Below are 23,833 nucleotides of genomic sequence, written 5' to 3'. Positions count from 1 at the left end.
TGCTACTCTTGTTTGAATTTTATTTTGGCAAATAAATTTAAAAAATGATTTTATCTGTGGTTTCTTACAACAGTCTTAAGTAGCTTGTGTAAATTTGTGTTGCTTTAAAAGTTTATATAGATGTGATTCTAAGAAATAGTTGAAAATATGTATTTTCTTGCAAAAATGTATTAAAGTAGAATATTTTTAAAAAGAGTAATTTTTAGAAATGTGACTGAAGACAAATACTGTATTACCATGAGAAGATAGAATGCTTCAGGCATGTGAACATCCTGAGGCAAAGCTGAAGGTATTTTAACTTATTGATAACATCCAGTCCTTAGGGCTAAAAATTACTATCATAAATTTTTCATTTCAGCATGTAATATAGATTAACTAAACTTTGTCATTTAGATTTAACTAAAAGTATATGGAAAAGTGAAAGACAAATGAGTATCTGAGCAGTCTCAAGTGTCTGGAATACAAAGTGACAGGGAATAAACAAAGATTTCACAGTAAGCTTTACATAAGCAGCACTGCATTTCTCTTGGTGTTAGAGGTATGGTCAAATTTCTTCATGCTACGGGAATATCAACGTAGGAGGATAAGACCTGTATAGGAAAAGTGAGGCAAGTTGACTGGAGGTATACTAAATATTGAGATGCTGAATAGATGCTCTGAGGTTTAAACAGCTCAAGGACGATGACAGTTTAAAAACCGAGTTCTGCATGCAGATTTCTTTGTATCACTGAAAATGTCATTAGATTGTTTAAACTCTTTTGCTTTAGATATCTGAAGTGTTAGGATTTTTATTGTAACATTTTATACTATGAAAATGAATTAATAGTGTTTTATTTTCAGGTTAGTGATACAGTATTTGCATATCAAGCACATCCAGGAATATTTCTTTAACAATTTTGTTGCTGCTAACATTTGAAGGCTTGAGTTGCTGTTTAATAGGGGTGTATTTTGACAGTGTTTAACTTAGTTTGATTCATAGCAAAGCCTCACCATCAGGAAGGTCAGAGAAATTACTGAAACATGCATCAAATAGTCACAGAAAATAGGAGTAATGTGTGACTTGACAGGGATTCTCAATTTAAAAATCACGTCTGTCTTTTTTTAATTTCCATAGTTTTTAGTAAAACTTAGGGTTGCTGTAACTGAGATTAAGTGATAATGTTTGCTTTGCATGTTTTTATTGAAATAGTTTAATCTGTGTTGAGAAAAGCACAAGATCAGGTACTTAATATTCTCCTTACTTGCATGCAATGTTTTAAGGTTTGCTGACAAAAAAAAAGTTTAAAAAGCTAGAGTAGAAAATATAACAATTAGAAAGTCTTAGAGGAAGGGAAGGTGACTTCATTTTAAGAACAAAATTATGTTACTCAGTCCCTGTCATGCGTGCATACACAGATGCACCAAGACAACCGATATGTGTCCAAACCAATTTATCCAGCGTGTAGTGTCACCATTCTGTGCCACCTCCGTCCGTTGTCTCCTAATGCGCGTGTCCTGAGAAACTGCACATACGGATGCTCAAGGATCTTGATGACCTGCTAATCTAACTTCCACTAGCACACACCATTCTAGCAGCCCCTGTGTGGCCATTTGTCCTTTCTTGTGCTTCTACACCTGTATGTACCCATTTGTTCTCCAGTCATATCAATCATAACACTTTTATTACAATTACCTGTCCGACATGCTGCTGCTGTTGTGTAACACAGCAGTCCTGAAAGGAAAAACATCATTGTGAGTGTAAAAGTACCTGGACATGACTTTAAGAAATATGTTAAAATGTAATTCCACGAGCCAAATCTCATTATTTTGAATTAAATAAGTAAATTTATCAAAGTTGCTTTTGGTCCTCAGATCCCTGCTGTAGGGCTGGTGTAGGATCCAGAGTCGCTTGGAATTTTTTACATTGATTGCACTATCAGTGCAGAGCCCATGATCCCAGAAGTTGGTGTCTGCTGATGAACGGAAGTGTCAACAGCTGCCATGCAAATATGCAGTCATCGCAACTTTGGAAACTCCCTAGAGTAGAAAACAACTCACTGACTGAAAGGAGGAGGAATGTGCTTCAGTGTTTGGGGGAGAAAATGGAAAAGTGCATGAAGTTTAAACTTACATAGAACATTAGGTGTTGATTTTACTCAAATATATAAGCTGGCTGTGTAAAGTAAGTAAACAGTCTCCTTAATTGTGAAGACTGAAGGGAAAATAGAAGATTTTAGAACCATAGCCAATAGAAGCTGCCAGGAGTACAGGAATGATACCTCTGGTATGGCCTTGGATTAAATACAAGACTGTAACTGCAAGACAGGTTGGGATTATGAAGTCTGCCAAGTTTGTGTAAGTAATAATATTGATCTGCAAGACAGGTTGGGATTATGAAGTCCTCTGCCAAGTGTGTGTGAGTAATAATATTGACGGAAATACAGCAAGAAAGAGAAGACCTCAAGATCTTAGAAGTGAAATGAGGAAGAATAAAATCCAAGTAGTTGGTTTAGGGAGGAGAAGGGGTGTGTTGACACTGTTCTTGTCTGGTGGCAGGCTCTGGAAAGCAGGAGACCTGAGTAGCTGGAGGGGGCGTGTAATTGCCTTGAAGCAAACTGCAATGATTGTTTTGATGAAATACTGATTCTAGGAGGGCAAAGCCAAGGAGGGCTAGGCAACTGGGGCAACGTTATATCTGTCAAGTAATGGAGGTAACATCTCTGATTTGGATGCTAGCGTAAGGTAACACTGAAAGGAAAAGTGGTAAAGAAAAAAAAGCATCTATCCAACCCTATGCTGTTCATAAATGGAAGCTGCTTCTCCCTCCTCCTCCTTGGACATCAAATTCAGTGGTTTATATGTCAATGACAACAAAATGAGTACCTGAGACTTTAATTGAAAACAGATTTGGTAAAATCAGCATGATTTAAACCTGTTTGGATAATTGTACGGAAGGAATATAAAACTAGGTACCTATTTGTGTTTAGGAAGGATGAGTTGATGAGAGAGAACTGGACTGTGACCCCTGCTTGTTGTAGAGCTTTCAGTAACTTTGAACCATGGGTTGTCAATAAGTGAGGATCATTATGCTAACAGTGAAGTGTAGGTTTTGGATCCAGTGCAGTTCCTTTAGAAACCATTGGAGCAAATGTGCTGTGTTCAGTACCCTCACAAGTATATATCTTAAAGGTATTTTGAGGATTTTGTTTGGGAGGTCTTATGCTGCCAGTTCTCACATGAAGGGTGCTATATCTTGTACCTTGATATTTTAATTTTGGATCTTCTTTGTCTCATGGGGTATGTTTATGACACAGACATAAATTACAAGATTGGACATTCTTGATAGACTAAGTGACCCCATGATCATGGAATCATAGAATGGTTTAGATTGGAAGGGACCTTAAAGATCATCTAGTTCCAGCCCCCCTGCCATGGGCAGGGGCACCTTCCACTACACCAGGTCGCTCAAAGCCCCATCCAACCTGGCTTTGAACACTTCCAGGGACAGGGCCTCCACAACTTCCCTGGGCACTTTGTTCCAGTGCCTCACCAACCTCATAGTGAAAAATTTCTTCCCAGTATCTCATTGAAATCTACCCTTTTCCAGTTTGAAGACATTACCCCTTGTCCTGTCACTACATGCCCTTGTCAAAAGTCCTTCTCCAGCTTTCTTGTAGGTGTTCTTTAGATACTGGAAAGCTGCTATAAGGTCTCCCTGGAGTCTTCTCTTCGCCAGGCTGAACAAGCCCAAGTCTTTCAGCCTCTCTTCCTAGGAGAGGTGCTCCAACTCTCTGATAATCTTCATCGCCCTCCTCTGGACCTGCTCCAACAAGTCCATGTCCTTCTTATGTTGGGGGCCCTAGAGCTGGATGCAGTACTCCAGGTCAGGTCTCACGAGAGCGGAGTGGAGGGGCAGAATCACCTCCCTCGACCTGCTGGCCATGGTTCTTTTGATGCAGCCCAGGGTGTGGTTGGCTTTCTGAGCTGCGAGCCCACATTGCTGGCTCACGTCAAGCTTGTCATCCACCAACACCCCAAGTCCCTCTCCTCAGGGCTGCTTTCAATCCATTCTCTGCCCAGCCTGTATTTGTGCATGGGATTGCCCCAGCCCAGGTGCAAGACCTCGCGCTTGGCCTTGTTGAACTTCATGAGTTTTGCATGGGCCCACCTCTCCAGTCTGTCCAGGTCCCTCTGGATGGCATCCTTTCCCTCCAGTGTGTCAGCCGCTCCACAGAGCTTGGTGTCTTTGGCAAGCTTGCTGATGGTACACTCCATCCCAACATCGATGTCACCAACAAAGGTGTTAAGCAGTGCCGGTCCCATTATCGACCCCTTAGGAAACACCGCTTGTCACTGCTCGCCACTTGGACATGGAGCCATTGACTGCAACTCTTTGAGTGCAACTGTCCAGCCAGTTCCTTATCCATCACAATGGGTTTAAGATCAGCACGTGCAAATAGCATCCTAACTGCTAATAGATATACTTGATGCTTCAGAAGGGCTTCACTAAGACTGACTTACTTCCTAATAAGGTTCCCCTGGAGCCTTCTCTTCTCCAGGCTGAAAAACGTACATGTTCACATTATTCTAGGTTGGTTAGTCAGTCAGATTTCATAACAAACATGAAGGGAAATCACTTCAGAAATTCTGTGTATAAAATATTGATAATAAAAGCGAAACTAAAGGGATGGATGTCTGTGCAGAAAGGAGGAGAGACTATAAACAGGAGCAAATCAGTCCTCAGTGATTAAAGGAGAGGTATGTGAAGAAATGTTGATTTGGGTAGAAGGTGCTTTTTTCGGGGTTGTTTTCAAGTGAGCTAAGTCAGGGCCAGGCATCCAGTCTCTGTTAAGTCTCAGAAGTATGAAGGCAATGCCGCATTTTTTTCTGACAGCATGAGAATCCACGTTCTATGTTGCCAAATGGCTTTGGAGATCCATATGGAAAGACGTTAGCAAAAATCTCTGTCCTGAGCAGCCTGTTAAGTGCAAAGAAAGATCAGGGTGCCTTGATTGTTCAGAGAACTCTGCAGTTCTGCCTAATGTTCTCTGCCCTGTGCTGGTTGGTGACTTCCTCAAATTCCTCCTCCTGTTTCTGTTCATCTCTTTACTTCATGCCTGTCAGCTCGTTCTTATACCCTGCTGCACGTCCCTTATGCCCCTTGCCTTTTTGTTTAATGTCTCCTAAATAACCTTTTCCAAAATGGCAACAAAGCCGTGAAGTGCAATGCTTATTGCTACCACTGTTTGCTCTGTGTTTTTCAAGTGTGGGGAATTTAAATAAAACGTTATGAGGGTAATAACTCCTCTAGCTAGTGAGCCTGAAGCTCTTCTCCAGGTCTGGGGGGTTAAGCGAGTGTTTCCTTGACCTGGTAATGTTAACTTTTAACAGTCCTAGAAGGACAAAAGCGTTGATCTGCACCAACACTTACAACAGCCAAGCCCTGTTAAATTATATGGTAGTTAACCTAACATCCATTATTGTAATGGAGCAATTCATAAAATATTTATCCATTAGCAAATCAAAAGCTGGAGGTATAATAAGTGGCGATTGACAAGGTTTTATGGAAAATATCACCGTTCAAACAAACCTGATAATTTGTTGATGAAAGAAGCTGTGTGAATGTATTGTTAAGGTGCTCATTAAATAGAGGAAGTGCCTAATTGGTAATCAGCAATGAATCCATATGTCTATGTTCTGATTTCCAGGGGATTTCCATCCTGCCTTTCTCCATAGCAGTGTTGAACTCTATTGCTAGCCTAAAATAGCAGTCTGATGTTTAAATACCTAGTGTTAATTGTTGTGAATTGTCATGTAATTTCAGTTCTGACACTCCCATGAGAAGACTTACCAGTCTAGGTGAATTCACTGTATCCAGTATGAAAACAGCAAATAAGTGCTTGGTGTTTATAAACTCTGATTTTACAAGCTAAAATAGATTCTAAAAAGAGACTGCAGAGTTAGACAAAAATAATGGAAGAGTAGATTTGAAGGCCATACTTAGCAGAAGCCCTGTGGCTCTGGGGCTCGTGTCTCCCTTTTCATGTCTCAGACCTTCTCTTTGTTTCTTGCATAGGCTTGTAGAAATGTTAGAAGTTAGGGACCTCTGAAGATTGTCTGCTCTGAGCTCCCACTTGAAGTGCCGGTGTCCCCAGTGCTAGCTCAGGTCAGTCAAGGTTTTAGGTGACTTTTGGAAACCTCCAGGGATGGAGATGCCACCCTGGAATTTCCTTTCCCCCTCCATATTGCACAGGATCTGCACTATCAAACCAAAGCCGTGTAACCTGCAAGATGAAAGGAATAAAGAAAGGTGATGATGAATGGCAAGTATGACTTGAGTGAGTAATCAAAAAATAAGGAAAAGAGAAGGTTTGAAAACATGGAAAGACGGACTTCAACTCCTGTGCTATTGTTAGTGTCATTGAGGAATGCCTCCCTGAATGTGTCTGCAGGAGCAAAGTCTTGGGAAGGCTGTTTTAGGGAACCTGTTTAGTTGTAGCAATAGGAGCTTTTGTGCAAGCAGAAGCCTCAGGTCTCTCTGGCATTTTTATTGTGTCAGTTAAACCCAAAAGTAATACTAACTTGCGGTGAAAGTATCAGAACCTAAAGCTGCTTTGTTTGCATGAAGGTTTTTGTAGGATAGAAGTGGTAATAGAGCAGATCAGAATATTTTGAGAAGCTAATTCATGCTCTCTCACAAGTAGCTCCGTTACTCTGGGAAGTAACAAGAGGAACTCGTTGCAGCCCATAGGTTAGCAACTTTTTCTTTTTTTTTACTGGAGAAACTATTAAAATAAAGTATAACAAAATCACGGAAAATGTGTGGTTTGGTTTTTTTCCGATGAAATAGCAAACTTACATGCCTGGTGATTGGTTTACAATTTGAAGGTTATCTGCAATAAAAACGGACATAAACTTACATGGTTTTATTATATCTAATCCAAGCTTTCATTAGAGCTTGAATTTCTGACACAATCTCTGACAGAAGGTGTAATTGCAGAGACCATCAAAGTTTTTAAATTTTGGATATTTTGTTTTCAAATATCTTAAATTTTTACAATTCAAATGAAAATAGTGTGAAATTGCCCTTAGGAATCTCTGTGTTCTAGAACAGTTACAAAGTGTTGATGTTGACTTACGTGTTAATGAAAGGTATTAAATGTTTTTCTGAAAGTCTTAAAATACTCTTGAATATGTCATCGATTTTAAAGTATTTGTTTAACCTCATTTTTACATTTGCAGATTTTTCTGAGATAGAGAAATATGAAATTACTGGTGGAAACTTGCATGCCAATGCCAAAATTGGCTTTGGGGGCTGTTTAAAAGCATTTCAAACATTATCTGTGTTGTACTTTGCTCCATTGTCTCAGAGTAAATGGCAAGAACGAAGAATGTTCCAACTTTCTAAACCAAACAGTTTTCAAGACTAATGTTAATTTAATAACAAGCCCTCTCTATACTGTTCTCACCCCCAATGATTCTTTTGCAATTTGTTTTCAGGGTAGAATTGCTTTTTAAGACTGCTCGAGTGACATTAGCCTCCTTACGGCATGTACAGCATTATATAGCCTTCTGTGTTTCTTAAAATGTAGTCAAACATTCCTTTGTACAAAACATTGTATAATATCTAGTTTATGTACAGTATCAAGTTACTCTTGATGAAACAACCTTGACTCTTAGACTACCTTTGGTTTTTGAATATTGCTCTCTAACTGGTTTGGTCTCCTCTGGATTTGTACAGATTTGCTTCAGAAGTAACTCCTTCAGAGTGGTTATGATTAATTTACTTTAACCTAATCATGTTTTCTGGTTGTTGACTGGGGCGACATAAGAGCTGTGGTCTGTAGACTTTTCACTGTTGAAAGGAATTATTTCCTGGTTTACATGCTTAAGGTTTTGACAATATTCAGACTCTCACCTAAAAGTATGTTTATTTTTCACTTAAAATGTGTTTGTTACAGGTTTTTGAAAGTTTGTGGCTCTGAACTAGTACGTCTTGAGTTGTCTTGTGGCCATTTCCTCAATGAAACATGCTTGGAGGTCATTACTGAAATGTGTCCAAATCTTCAGGAATTAAATCTGTCATCATGTGATAAAATACCACCTCCGGCTTTCAATCACATAGCCAAAGTGGGCAGCCTAAAGCGTCTCATTCTCTACCGAACAAAAGTGGAGGTAGGAACAAGTATTTTTAACCTTTGCTGTAATTATTTTTCATTACTGAATTAGAATTTTGCATGTAAATTCAAAAGTAAATTAAGGAAATTTAAAGGTAGTTTCAAAAACCATATTTTTTTTTTTCAAAATAGCCTCTGGATTTAATAAAAATAAATAAAAAACCGGCATGTTTTAACTTGTGTGTAAGACTGGTGATTTTTCACCAGCTGTTTTAAGCAATGTAGTGAAATCACAAATGTGAAAGCTTTTCTCTTGTTTTGAAGTGTTCTCCAGACAGACTGTATTTGGCAATACAATTGGGAAATTATCCTGTTTAGTAACTTACTGTAATTGTCAACATTCTCCCCTTTAGAATGACTTACTAATCACTAGATCCGTACTGTCTTTGTATATTAGCAATATTTGAAGCACATCTGAACACAGATTTTTTTAAAATACTTTTCATTTACAGTGTAAAGTATTACTACTTTATACAATTACCCAACTGCCCGAATCAGGCTTATGCTGCAATATATCTCCTGTCTAAGATGGAATGGTTCTACCTGATACAGTTGAGAAGACTGTTGTACTTTACGACGTTTTACAAATGTTGTATCCCAGTAAATTCAGCAATTCAAATCAGACGCAACTCCGTTACTTCTCACTAGCTACATTGCTCATGTATTACAACTTTACTATTCTGTTTTACGTGGAAGCTCTCATAGTTGGGCTTCTCTTGTTGCAAAAGCTACTGCTTAGTAGAGCTCCATAATGGGGGGGGGAGCTCTGCAGGTTTTTTTCTAGCTTTTAGTTCTAGATTAAACATTTTAAGAAGAGTTTGCTTTTGTGCGTTACTTCTGCTTATGCTTTGTGAGGTTATGACACTGGATTGTGTGGGGTGTTCAGCTGTAGTGTAATAGAAGAACGGAAGCTGGAACAGTAGGTTCTGTCTACTAGATGTCTAACTAAAGGGCATCTGAAGTAACAGTACTTTTATCTCATCTGTAAGCAATTCACACCGAACACACATGCTGTGAAGTTAGTTGCGTCTTGTCCTGTTTTTTAGTAAATCATGTGTACGTTTGTTTCCAAGGTCTAGCTAGCGATGTGTAACGGTGATTTGGTAATGCAAGGTAGTTAGATTGGAGGGTAGGCTGCCTGGAATGATTGGCATTTGTCGTGAGGTATGCAGGCAATCACCATGAAGACAGTGCCCCTCAGTAACTTCTTACTTTGTGGTAATTGCTCTGTATGTTGAAGCATGTATTATTTTCTTCAAACTAAAAAATAAATTGGTGAGCCCTACTTTGAAGTGCCTTTTGTATAGAGCTGAATCGATGCCTTGGGTGTCTCTATTCTGTTTCTAGCTCACTAGTCTTTCTGTAAATCTTGGATAAATCTCCTTACCTCATTTTGACCGTGGGCTTTAATTCACAAGGCCTTTTCAGGTCCAAGAAAGATCATTGTATCACTGCTAAAGATTGGGTTTTTTTGTGGGTTTTTTTTTTTTCTATTGATGATTGATCATGATCTTCTTGATTCTACTCTGGTAACTTCTAAAGTTTGAGACTTTGTGCTTGTAATAGTGCAGCAGCTGAGGTATACTCTGAAAATGACCAGTAACTGTCATTTCTCAGCTATCGCTTTGATGAACAGAGCTTGAAATTAGATTGAATGTAGGAGGTAAAGATTTCCTGACTTTGAAGCCCTTAAATTGTGAAGATTCATTTCTGCCTTTTGTGTGTATGGACATGCATCTGCTTGTAGCTGACAAGGTCATTCATTCATAATCAAGCTTATTTAAGGCTGTGCTTCCATTTTATACGTAAGTGTAAACAAAAAGCACTGTTCCAAACAAGCCATAGAAGAGAAATTTCTAGAAATTTAAATATGTAAATAGGAGAGGATGCTTTTGTGTTATTTGTTAATAGGAAGCCACTTAACAGTGTACAGTGTACATCACAGGTGGAAAAGTAAAAGGGAAAAGAATGAAGTTGTAGCAGAGTATTTGAATTAGAGGATTAGACTTACAAAAGTCACAAACTTACAGAAATAACATTACCTTTCTCACCATGAGCTTCACTTAATGCAAATCTTTGTTTTTCTATACAAAACAGACTGCCATTCTTTCTGTACTCTTCAGCTAGTATGGAGATGTTAGGTAGTAACTGATGTCTAGATGCAAAGAAGACGGGATAGATAAATTCATCAAGTGTGCTCTGAAGTGATTTAGACTTCTCTAAAACTTGTCAAAGAACTGTAATATAGTAGTGTTCTTGATTTTTTCACCAAGGGGAAGTCATGTCTGACTAATCTGATTGCCTTCTATGATGAAGTGACTGGATGGGTGGATGAGGGGACGACAGTGGCTGTTGTCTACCTTGACTTTGGCAAGGCTTTCGACACTGTCTCCCACATCATCCTCACAGGCAAGCTTAGGAAGTGTGGCTTAGATGAATGGACAGTAGGGTGGATTGAACAGTGGCTGACAGAGCTCAGAGGGTTGTAGTTAGTGGTGCAGAGTCTAGTTGGAGGTCAGTAACAAGTGGTGTTCCTCAGGGGTCAGTACTGGGTCCAGTCCTGTTCAATATATTTATCAGTGCTCTGGATGAAGGGATAGAGTGTACCATCAGCAAGTTTGCTGATGACACAAAACTGGGAGGAGTGGCTGACACGCCAGAAGGCTGTGCCGCCCTACAGCATGATCTAGACAGGCTGGAGAGTTTGGCGGAGAGGAACCTTATGAAACTCAACAGGGGCAAGTGTACTGTACTGCATCTGGGGAGGAATAACCCCATGCATCAGTACAGGTTGGGGGCTGACCTCCTGGAGAGCAGCTCTGTGGAGAGGGACCTGGAAGTCCTGGTAGACAACAGGATGACCATGAGCCAGCAATGTGCCCTGGTGGCCAGGAAGGCCAAGGGCATCCTGGGGTGCATCAAGAAGAGTGTGGCCAGCAGGTCGAGGGGGGTCATCCTCCCCCTCTACTCTGCCCTGGTGAGGCCGCATCTGGAGTGTTGTGTGCAGTTCTGGGCTCCCCAGTTCAAGCAGGACAGGGATCTGCTGGAGAGGGTCCAGCAAAGGGCTATGAAGATGATTAGGGGACTGGAGCATCTTTCTTATGAGGAAAGGCTGAGGGACTTGGGTCTTTTTAGTCTAGAGAAAAGACGACTGAGGGAACTCAATGATCTTCAAGGTCCTTTCCAACCTAAACCATTCTATGATCTTATTAATGATTACAAATACTTAAAGGGAGGGTGCCAGGGGGATGGGAACAGTCTTTTTTCAGTGGTGCCCAGTGACAGGACAAGAGGTAATGGCCACAAACTTGAACATAGGAAGTTCCATCTTAGCATGAGGAGGAACTTCTTTACTTTGAGGGTGGCAGAGCGCTGGAACAGGCTGCCCGAAAACAGAAACTAGTCAAATTGACAACATATCATGTAATCATCCAAGCAATTGTTATGACAGTTTCTTATTTTAGCTGTTTGCTTTGAATAGGTTTTGTATTTAAAAATATTCCCATTGTCTGTGTAATCAAAGCTCCAAAGTGTGTGTTTCTAGTGTAATGGACAACGCCGGTGTTCTGCTGCTTAGTATCTTCATCACCAAAAGCACTGCTTTGCTGTTTTGGAAAATAGCTGTACCATCTGGAGGACTTTATGGTCTTTGGTTCTAACCCTACTGATTCTTAAGGCCAAATACAATGTTAGTGCCTTGACATATTGAGTGCCAGTTTCTGTGTACAAAATCGGTTTCAAACCTCTAAAGCAAAGCTTCCAACACCCTTGAATTATTCCAACCTCTCTGTTATAAGGACAGTCCAGTGACTTTCAGTAACTTGTTCCAGGCCAAACAAGAGAAAAAAAAAAAGGAAAAAAAAAAAAGTCCTGCATCACTGTAGTCCTCTTCACAAAATGCAGCTCCATTTTCCCAGTGCTTTAAATTCATTATTGAAGGTTTAATTCTTGAAGGTTCTTCAATTCTGTATATGCTTGAAATAATCTCTAACTTGCTTTGAGAAACTAGTCCCAACAATTTATAAATGTAATTTCTACTAGCTCAAGACCACTATTATACTTGTTGGATTTTTGTGCTGGTGGTTTTGGTATTTGCTGATACATGACTTAATGTTTATTCATTGAGAGTGTATTCACGGCATAATTCAAGCACTTGTGGCATTGATACATGTAAAGAATACAATGAACAATGAAGGTATTATTGTATACAGTAATTGGTAATGCACATCTTTATTGTTTGAGTATGAATATTATCTTGATTTAGTGCTTATTATGAAGTATTACATCCATATAAACAATGCAGCCAAAATTGTATTTTAAAGAAACCAAAGCCACAATTACAGTAGAAGAACTTGACAGTCTCCTTATTGCTGAGTGTAAATTTTAATGTAAGATAATATATTTCATGTTGCATGATATTCTGAATTCTTTTTAATGCATGAAGAAAATAATTTTTTTTAGTTTGTATTAAAATTATAATTGAAATACAAAATGAACTAAATTTAAAACAAATTACGATGGAGAAAGGACTTTGTTTTGGACACATTTTAAAGCAAGTGTTGTGTTTATAAATTATATCTTTGATACCTTTGACCAAGAGTAAGTTTGGAACTTTAGCAGCTGTAAGACAGGACATTGGAAATTTTAAGTACCAAGAAGAGGCATAAGGATCTTCACAGTAAAAGTAACAACTCTTACTTTCTTATGCTAAGAGCAATGAAAGAGTTAATGTTGCCATTAAATCGTTCTACAGTTTTCAGAAATAACCTGTTATGCGTTATGTTACACTTCTGAGAGCTATTGTGTGAGGTTTCTTGGCTTGGATGAAACTTCATTGGCTTGGGTACAAATCTTTAGGCTTAAGAGTTGCAAGCCAATAGTGGGGGGAAAAATAAAAAGTTAAAGCCTCTAGCCAGAAAATGGGCGGTTGAGCCAGTGACAAATAATCGTGCAATACAGGGCCTTGATGGTGCCTTCTGATCCCATGTCAGGCTCATGGGGCTGAACTTGGTCATTTGAGCTCATAATATGAAGAGTGAGGGGGAAGAATGAAGGTGTAAAACAGATTTGCAGACATAAGGGAGGGCATAATTTGACCAAATGAAGCAAAACCACAATACAGTGATTGAATTAACTACAGAGACTATTACTTTCATTGAATTAATTCAGTAATTGCCGTGTTGCTGTGTCCCAGTCCCTGCTGTGTCCCTGGCACTGCCAAGTAGCTGTAGAGAACAAAAAGGTGCCCCTGTACATCCTGAATCCTAGCTTGCAAATTACACAGCGCTGATTTGTGAGGAGGCAAGTGTTTTGACTTTTGAAAGGCTACATCTGCACTCAGTAACAAGGTTTGTTCAATTTTCGTTTCCATACACTCTCTTTCTTATCTTACCTGATGCATGTACAGTGTTAACATTGCATCTGTGTTTAAACCTATGTTATAAAGTTTTGGAGGCAAAAGTTACATCACTATCCAGTTCTTCATCTCAAAAGTGATCCAATAACCCAAGTACATTGTAGGAGAGGCAGAGGGAAGTGGGGGGGAGCTGATTTTTAACAAATATATTCCAATTTTCACCCTTTTCATCATGTTTCTTTCATGTTGTGTCTTCCAAGGTGATAGCTGCTGGATGCTTGAGGGAGAGTAGGATTCCTGTTCTAATGCCAGCTTATGCTGTAGAGGAAAATGTTTTTGCTGCCATATTTATTTTGAATGTATAAATAAAAATTGCCTGCATTAGTGTCTTTATCCAGAAGGCGTCACTTAAATACATTTGTGATTGTGGTAATAAAGAGCAGGGTGTGGTTGCCCTTCCGCAAACCTCAGCTGAGAAGGTGTGAAAGGGGTTGGCTCCTAAACCTGTGGACAGCTTTTTTCAGTCTGGTTGGAGAGGCCAGCTGAGCTGGAGCCAGATGGCCTGTGCTAAACACTCTCTAGAAATCCCTTCCAATACTCAGCTCTTCTCTGATTCTTTGACTCAGTGCTGCTGGCACTAATTGAGGACTTAACCCAGGAGCTTTGTTCTCCTGATCTGTGACCAGGACAGTGCCCAGCTGTGAGATGCACTGGTTCTGTACACCACACTTTGCCCATCAGTAAAATTTGTGAAATAGCAACTTTCTCATTTTGTAGCTGTGGTATGAGGATAAATACACAGAACAATTTGAGATTCTTTGATGTATATGTATGGCACTATATAGGCTACTCTACATAGGGGTGTTTATAATGCCTTGAAATACTGTCATGTGATTGTTTGCTTTTCTAAGTTGCAGGAAGTTCCGTTAGTTACAAAGCTCAGCCTTTTTCCTTGGAAAAAATGAGAAAAGCATTGCTGAAGAAAGCTTGCTTAAGAGGTGTAAGCATTTCAGTGAACTAAACGATTGCAGACTTTGAGCGGTTATCTCTGGGATTACATGGGTATCTTGTTCTTCCTAAAGGCCACAAAACTATCTTGTAAAAGATGAGGTGACCTCTTCTGTTTGCTTCGTCAGGACATGGCACAAGTTAGCTCAGGGAACTGAAGGACTTAAGCATAAAATGAATTTGGCCACCATTTAGTTCGAATTTCGCATATGAGTCCCTGCAATTTTCAGCTTCTAGCATCAATAACTGAAAACTAATATACAGAAAAGTGAAAACAGATGAAACCAAAAAAAGGTGAACAACTTGAATACCTTTGTAGATCTCTAGATCCAATTTAAGTTTCCAGAAACAGTATATTCTGTATTTTGTTGTGTTATTGAATGTTTGTGTACTATCCCAAGATATGTTCATTCTGTCAAAAATAAAATACCAAGGATATGTATTTATCCTTAGAACTCTAAATCTTAGAAGTTGTCTGAAAATGAGTGCTTTCTGATAAGCCAACAGGTATGAAAACTTTTCCTGAAAACTAAAGCTAGCACTGTGTAAGTATCTAAAATCAGTTTTGTGTTCTTTTTTACTGGTTAAACCAATGACTCTCGTGTTTATAAGCACACATATCACCACATCTCTCTAAACCTCTCAAATTCCCTTGTAGCTTTGACATAGTTGTTTCAAAGTATCGTAACACCAACATGTACATAACTTTCAAATTATCCTGATGCCTTAAAATACTGCTTAGGAAGAAAAAAAAAAAAAAAACACAGACAACCAGAAGCATATTTTACAGTTTCTTTGCTGGAGCAGTTTTAGATAAGAATAGTATTTCACTATTACTATACCTTTTGTTTCTACATTGTTAACATATTACATTCTTCGTTCTGTGAGAAAAATTGCTTTTTGAAACTGCTGTAGGTTGATTGCAGGTTGTTTTTTAGATGCTGGGGTACAATACCTTGAAATTCGTGAAGTCGATTATTTTATTTTTTTTAACTTTTTCTATGCAATATTGGTTTGCCCTGTTGTACCTTTCAAAATGAAGGGTTTAATAGAAATTTACAGAATTCTGGCTTTTCATCTGATGTGTTTTTTAATTACAGTATTAGAACAGCTGATGCCAAGTAATTTCTGACATAGTTCTTTCACAGACTGTGCCAAAAATCCCCACACCCAAAAAGTTGATTTTTGGCTTTCTTTTTGTGCTGTGTAACGCCAAAGGGAGGGGAAAATAGTATTCTGAATTTACATAGATTTTGAATTACTTTTGACAATCTTAACAAGATCAGTTTTTACACTTGCATGAAGTGTTTGTAGTTACAAATATTTATAGCAGCAGTGGCACTCAGATTGAAATAAAATTGTCTGCTTTCATCTGGGGTTTTTCTTGTTTGTTTGGGGTTTTTTACCACAGGGAGTTCTAGTATGGTGAAATGTTTTTTGGTGAGGCACCTATGAAGTCAAACTTCACTGGCTTAAGATAAAGGCTGTGATAAATTTTAATTTTAGATTTTCAAATAGTTGATGGAAAACACCAATAACAATGCTTCCGCAATATTTTTGCTACTAGAGGCCAAAATTGGAGGGAAGAACTTTCTGTTGCTGAGCTGTGTTATTGGGGGGGCAGGGGAGGATTGGTTGTTGGTTTTTTATTTTTCCAGGAGTCTTTCTAGAACCTCCTTTTATCCAGTTTTACCTATGGAAATCTATTGCCATTCCAAAGATACCTTAGTCACATATAGTAATAGCTGTAGTCTTAAAAAAATGAATCCAGTGATATGCTGCCATCCAGATGCCTTATCTCCACTTTATGCAGGAACATATAGCAGTTGCTATTCACTAAGGTATTTCTGGAAATCCTAAAGCTGAATTAACATTTAGTTAAATGTTTCAATTATTTTCCCTGAACTTAGATATTTTGGCAAAAGTTGTAGATGTCAGATTGCAGTAAAGAGGGGAAGCTGCCACACAGAAGAGGACGGTTCACGATGTTTCCTTTGGTTGGTCTTTTGAGGAGGGGCTCTCTCTCCAAAGCCTCGGCAGCAGACCAAGCACCTGCCCCGAGGGAGGCGAACGGGTTTCGGGAAGGCTTGTTCTCCAGGTGGTGGGGCCATGCCCAGCTACAGCAATGCTCCACTGTCTGCTGCTTCTCTGGCTATTGCTCGAGCTCTCCTCCCAGTCACCTGGTATTTTGCTCTGCTAGCTGTCGTTATTGCCCTGTTTTTCCATCCTTCCCCTTTGATTGGTTTGTCTGACTTTGCGTAATCTGAGGAGGACATCGATAATGATGGACATGCAACTCCAGAGACAGTGGGTGTGTTCCCCTTGGGAGGTTTCTGTCAGGGGTTCAGTCTTGCAGGTGAAGCAGCTGAATTTGCTTGGTGATAAAGCAATATTCTTGTAAGAATTCAGCGTGGGTGCATGTATGTAGGGACTTAATGCATACTGTCGAAATACTTTGAGACTACATATGATGTGTATGATCTTTTAAAGACAGCTTAAAAGCCATCACATCTCTCAGTTAATGATCATGTCATATGTGTGACCTGTTTGTATTTAACCAGCACGTATTTCTTAGGTCCCTGCATGTGTCCCCTCTGTTACGTTAATTCTTATGGTGGAGAAGTACTTTGCTGTCCACAGAATCACTAACCATTGCACTCTTCAGAAACACATCCTTGGTGAAAAGCAGGGTACAGCTGTTGTTAAGTGGGACGGGTCTTACCAAAGGAGGTTTGAACTGTTGGTGTGAAATTGGGAAGGGGATAAACTTGTCACCAGTGTACCCTTCCAGAAAGTTTGGCCTTGATTCCAGTAGTCGGGCCATTCTGTAAAACCTTCCAGATACCCTTTTGATTCAGGTTGCTTGATGCCGATAAGTAACCTGTGTGAAATGATGATCTCAATGTCAAGTGGTAAGTACCACATGTGTGATTTCTCTTCTTGATTTCCCGAGAGCTTGTTTGTAGTTTTTGAGATAACTTTGCAGATTATTTTTATTATTTTAAGGGAGGAGTTCTTGACCTGTTTGGCATGTTAACTTGCTAATTTCTGTATCATCTTTACTTTGTAACTACATCCAGAAAAACGCAATTCAGACGTCTTTTGTCTTTTGTATGTGTGGTATGTCTTACTTGGTCCTCCAAGAGGAGAATTCTAGTCTGTGGTGTGCTGGAGGCCTTGCGTTATATATAAGGAGAATTCCCAACGTCATTTTGTACACAGTAATGTGTATGCAGTAATACTTGCGTGCAGGTCAAGGCAGCTGCACAGAAGGGGGTTTGTATCTGCAGCGGTAGAAGTAACATTCATGATGTATGTGCTGAAGTTTGAGATGTTTTGGTCTGGCATGTTCCCACAGTTGTGCATTTGTATGGCTGAGTCAGCTGGTCCCAACCTCCCTTGCTGTAAATGTAAACCTTTTGGGAACAAAAGGGAAGCTCCTGCCCAGATCATGAACAGAGGAAGCTTTCTGTGCGGTTCTGAGAATAATTTGATTTCTCTGCTGAGGGATCGGCTTCTGAGAATATGGATGTGATTGATGGGCTGAGAGAGACATGGAAGATTTCATTGGCCTGACCTTATTCTGTAGTTCTCCAGTTCTCCTTTGCATCTGCTTCTCAGATTCCAAGGATTTTAAGAAATTCATTCAAAAGTCATTAACTATGGCTTTTATTAGGAAGACAGAATACTTAAGAGTACCCTGCAGAGCTACCTCCCCATTATCACATTTAGCCCTCCCTATTCAGGCAAGGTTGAACTTTCTGACTTGGATTTTAACTCAGTTTATTAGTTGTTACTAAATGGAATAATATTGTCAGGTGTACTGTCAGGTAAATAAGCTCCCAAAACATATAGTATCAAATATATACTGACTGTTTGATATCCTACAGTAATTGCCTAATTGCTGTATCAACTTCTAGCTAAATGTGTTGAGAAATATAAATTTGATTTGCATACAAACAGCATGTGATAGCTTTTGACTGGGTACTGGATAATCAGGGTTCCACAATTCTTTACTAGCCAGCTGATCAAATTTTTTGATTCTTTTCCTATTTGTGTTATGAAAAGGTGATTACTTGTGGAATACGCTTGTCTAAATACGTTATCCAGTACAGTTGGTTGATATAGTCCTAAAGACCCTGATTCAAACCTGAAAGCAAATAGTTTTTACCATATTTCAACATAGATCTGTACAGTAGGATGAAAATGCTACGTAGAAACATGGATAAATACTGTAATGGAAGCTGGTTTTAAATATAAAGCCCCCATAAATTTATAAACATAACAGCTCCATAAATTTATATGCAAAGGCAGCTCACATCAAAGACTTTTCAAGATGCATTTTTTGATGGAGAGATAAGTAACTGAAATATGAAAAAGAAATTGTGGTCTTCAGGAATTCTGTTATATTAATTCACTGATATTGTGGAAAAATGCAATATTCTCATTGTGGTGAGCCTGCACATGTAGGCATGTTATCTGATATCTGCCTGCAACTAACAAATAGAACGTAAGTGGAGACAACAGGGTTTGGGGGGAGATAGGGCAGGGAGGGCTAGAGATGAGGTTGTCATTTGGAAATGATAAGAAAAAGGAATACTACTCTGGTTGTCCTCTCATATAATGCAATTGCGGGGGGGAGAGTAAAGGAATTTTTTTTTTTCTACCCATAACTTAAATTTTTTATGTTAAAACCCCAAAATATAAGTCTTGCATAATTCTGTTTTTTCTTGGACAAAGTGGTTAACTGGAGAATTAGTACTCTCTGATTAAAAACATAGAAAGCAGGGGAAACTATATTTAAAGAAGGGAGGAAGAAGTCTTTAAAGAGACTTCAAGGTTACTTTCAGTATTCACTTCATTGAAAAATTAGAAGGAAAAAAATGCAGGAGAATAAGTGTCATGTAAAAGATTTAGGCTCTCAAGTTGTTTCATTGAGGGGCTGGAAGAATTCCCAACTTATGTCAGGCATAGTTCTTCTGAGAAGGGGAAAAAACAGCCCATTGTTTGTTCCCAGCATAAAAAGTAACAATTTTAAAAGTAGTTTTTAAGATTTCTCTATAAAAAGAAAGTTTATAAAAAGGTGCAGACTGTTTCTTTCCTATCCCAACCTTAAAACTTTTTTTTTTTCTGAAGCTCTCCCTTTAATCTTCCTGAGGCACACTGTGGTGCACTTATTTTCATGCCTTTTATTATAGTGCAGCCATTATGTGATAGACATATTATAGTGTATCGTTTGCATTTTTTAAAACCTACTTGACAATGAAACTGTAATGAGTAAATGGTCAAATATGCAAAGTGCATCTTTTACAGGTGAACTGCATCTGCCACAGACAGAAGGGTTTTCTGTTTGAACGGATATTGAGCTCAGGCTATGTGTTGGATGCTTTCCTTACTATACTAACATCAGAAATGATTTGCACTTCCTGCTGGATCATGAATGCGAAATGTCCTGGAAAAAATCAAGCAAGTCGGTGTACTACTCTGGCACCAGTATTTGGTTTCTCCACTGATGGGTTGTCTGTTTAAGCCAGCAACACTCTTGCAACATCTAAGTCAAAACTTAAGTGTGATGGCTAAGGTCCTTACAAAGACAGGTAGGATACAAGTTAGTCCAATGTCAGCTATTTAGTTGGAGGCTTCCAGGCTGGCCTGTATTGCAGAGTTGAGGACTTTTCATGTTTGGGCAGACCTCTCACCTGTCTCATGTGGATGTAAGTTAGGATTTCAAGCAGTAATTTCATCTCTTCTCTTGTCCAAGGCAGGATCAACTCCATTGATGTCCTTTCTGACAGATGTTTGTCTAACCTCTTCATAAAGTCTTCAGAAACTCTTCTGGCAGTCTGCTTCCCTTTTCTGAGGTTTAGGACTAACTGCCATGCATTGAAATTTTTCTGTAATCTGCTCTGTGTGGTTGTGTTTAGCATCAGTATCATACCCTTCTCATCAGTTTGATGTCAGTCTTCTCTCTTAAAGCAATTCCTGCACAGTCTCAGCTGTATGTTTTCCTCACCTGAAAACACCTTGCCTGGGAATGGAGGATAGGGTAGACCATTTTATTTGGCCACTTTGGACTCTTCCAGTTGTCTGTGCCATCTTATAAAAACTGTTATTTTAGTAATTTTTATTTTGGCTTAGATGGCAGAAGAAATGTAGACCACTGAAGCCATGCTATACCTTACTACACAAAGAAAAAATAATTCTTAAGTTTGTTTCCAAGTTGGTGTGGTTTGGTTTGGTGTTGTTTGGTTTGGTTTTTTTTGATCTTCTACTCTCTTCTTTTCTCGGTCTGTGTAAAGGGGAGCAGGTATGGAGCCAAACCTTACCTGTAAAACAGGGAAAACTCAAAAAATCTCCAAACTATACATGTCTTGGCTACTAGCCTTGAGAATAGTGTTACATGGGTAGTCTTAGATTTAACTATCTCTGCTTGGCTGAGAAAGTGAAATTAGACTCTGTCCAGGTGAAAGCTTGCTGATCCAGAATTTAGGTGGCCTCTTAGCTCGTCTCGCAAAGCACTCTAACATCTGAGTTTGGCCTGAGTTACAGCTTCAGGGTCGGGTGATTGCCTTGCTCTTCTCCTTTGCTTAAATAGGAGTGTTAGCTCTCATCTTGTATTGCAAGTCAGAGAGATGAATTGTACAGACAGATGGCTTGAAACAGACAGGTTATTACAATGATAGTCCTTCTATATGTAGTGCATATGGATTCTGTGAGCTGCCATTCTCTCCTGCTATTTTCATGTCCTTTGCCACCTGGATTCTCAATTGACTGAGGCACAAAGGGTTTTTTCTTCTTTCCTGACATATGCAAACCCCACCTCAGCTACAGAAGAACAGACACTGCTTCTGAAAGAAATCTGATTTGTTGTGTGTGGGCATGAGTGCACACCAGAGAGGAATTAATATAGCTGCTATAAGTAACGTTGAGTAAGTAGTTGTTTACTCTTGGGCTTGACTTGCATGATTTGTGATGGTATGACATGGTGTTCTACGAAGCTCTCTTCTATTACCCGTGTTCCTAGTGATTTTTAAGATTGCTTGGATTTTTTAAATAACTGTTTAGAATAATACTTAAGGTTTTATAGGTTGTGGAAGGGCCTCTGAAAACGTGGACTTAGTGCACATCAATACAATAAGGACTGTCTCAAACTAGAGAGGAACTAAAAAGATATTGAGAGATGCGTCAAATTCATGTTAAAGTTAACAAAAGTAGCTCAGTTATCTAGTTAAGATAACTATGAATATTAGTCTTCCTACCTATTTCACCTCTTTCTGAAGAAAAGGAAGTATTGAATTGATCTCACATCCTACAAGCTGGTCAGAGTGACTGTTCACTTTTTTGCACTGTTGAGGAAAGATGTTATGCTTCCCATCCTTTCAGGAGAGTATTTAAATTCCAGTCTGGAAACCATTACTGAAGGTATTTAACTTTCCTGTGGAATCACCTGAATACTAGCAGAAGCCCTGCTTAGAACTGTGTGTGCAGTCAGAGACTGATTTATTTAGCTCTAATATTTAAGGTTTGTAGAGAGGGGTTTGGGGATTTTGCTTTTACTTTCTGCACCTGAGTAGGTTCTAAAGCTCTTAGCTTTCACTGAGTTAAATAGTAAAGACTGTCTCGTTCTCTTGGAGTTGCTCATTTATTCAGGTTTAATGATCCAAATGAAGCATTTGCTTAATAAGTATGTTACTTAAACGTATTGGATATTTACACATTTACTAGCTTAGAAGTGTTCTTAAGTGTTCCATCTCTAATAATGATTTTTTTAATGCTCTTGTGTTTAATTCCGTACCTACCTTTTTCTTTAAAAACATGAATGAAAGTAAAGCAAGAAAGCGGTCAGTGGCTTTGTAAGACCTCTGCTAAGATACGTGTTATGCTGGACCTTGTTCTCACCAACAAGGAGGGTGGGGAATGTGAAGCTTATGGGCAGTCTTGGCTGCAGTGCCCATGAAATTGTGAAGGTCACCCTTAGAGCAGCAAGGAGGCCATGCAACAAGCTTACTACCCTGGATGTCAGGAGAGCAGATTTTGGCCTCTCCAGGGATCTGCTTTGCAGGGTACCATGGGATAATGCCCTGGTGAGAAGAGGACCCCAAGAAAGCTGGTTAATATTCAAGGATCACCTCCTCCAAGCTCAGGACTGGTGTATCCCAACAAAGAGGAAGTCAGGCAAAAACACCAGGAGGCCTGCATGGATGAACAAGGAGCTCCTGGACAAGCTCAAACACAAAAAGGAAGCCTACAGAGGGTGGAAGCGAGGACAGGTAGCCTGGGAGGAATACAGAGAAATTGTCCAAGCAGCCACAGATCAGGTTAGGAAAGCTAAAACCCAGACAAAGTTACATCTGGCCAGGGATGCCAAGGACAACAAGAAAAGCTTCTACAGCTACGTCAGTGATAAAAGGAAGACTAGGGAAAACGTAGGCCTTCTCCAGAAGGAAACAGGAGACCTGGTCACCCAGGACATGGAGAAGGCTGAGGTACTCAATGACTTTTTTACCTCAGTCTTCACCGGCAAGGGCTGTAGCCACACCACCTGAGTTGGAGAAGGCAAAGGCAGGGCCTGGGAGAATGAAGAACAGCCCACTGTAGGAGAAGATCAGTTTGAGATCAGCTAAGGAACGTGAAGGTGCACAAATCCATGGGACCTGACGACATGCATCTATGGGTCCTGAGGGAACTGGTGGATAAAGTTGCCAAGTCACTGTCCACCATATTTGAGAAGTTGTGGCAGTCCGGTGAAGTTCTCACCAACTGGAAAACCAGAAACATAACCCCCATTTTTAAAAATGGAAAAAAGGAAGACCCGGGAAATTATAGGCTGGTCAGTCTCACCTTTGTGCCTGCCAAGGTCATGGAGCAGATCCTCCTGGAAACTACGCTAAGGCACATGGAAAATAAGGAGGTGATTGGTGACAGCCAACATGGCTTCACTAAAGGCAAATCACGCCTGACAAATCTGGTGGCTTTCTACAACTGGGTTACAGTGGTGGTGGATAAGAGAAGACAGATTGATTGCACCATCAGCAAGCTTGCCAAAGACACCAAGCTCTGTGGACTGGCCAACACGGAGGGAAGGGGTGCCATCCAGAGGGATCTGGACAGGCTGGAGAGGTGAGCCCATGCAAAACTCATGAAGTTCAACAAGGCCAAGTGCAAGGTCCTGCATGTGACTCAGGGCAATCCCATGCACAAATACAGGCTGGGCGGAGAATGGATTGAGAGCAGCCCTGAGGAGAGGGACTTGGGGGTGTTGGTGGATGACAAGCTCGACGTGAGCCAGCAATGTGTGCTCGCAACTCAGAAA

General features: G+C 39.6%; 1 protein-coding gene across 1 annotated transcript in view; it reads left to right on the top strand.

Moving 5' to 3' along the window:
- The window catches only part of FBXL4 (F-box and leucine-rich repeat protein 4), a 59,897-nt gene that overhangs the window by 22,707 nt on the left and 13,357 nt on the right, over positions 1–23,833 (top strand). Inside the window, exon 4 of the mRNA XM_009889013.1 lies at positions 7,941–8,154. Within this exon, the coding sequence (XP_009887315.1) occupies positions 7,941–8,154 (214 nt within the window). The remainder of the gene's footprint in view (positions 1–7,940; positions 8,155–23,833) is intronic.

The sequence above is a fragment of the Charadrius vociferus genome, unplaced genomic scaffold (genome assembly GCF_000708025.1).
Source record: "Charadrius vociferus isolate BGI_N301 unplaced genomic scaffold, ASM70802v2 scaffold166, whole genome shotgun sequence".
Lineage (NCBI taxonomy): Eukaryota > Metazoa > Chordata > Aves > Charadriiformes > Charadriidae > Charadrius > Charadrius vociferus.
Note: the sequence above shows the minus strand (reverse complement) of the source record. Positions and strands in the feature narration are given on the sequence as shown.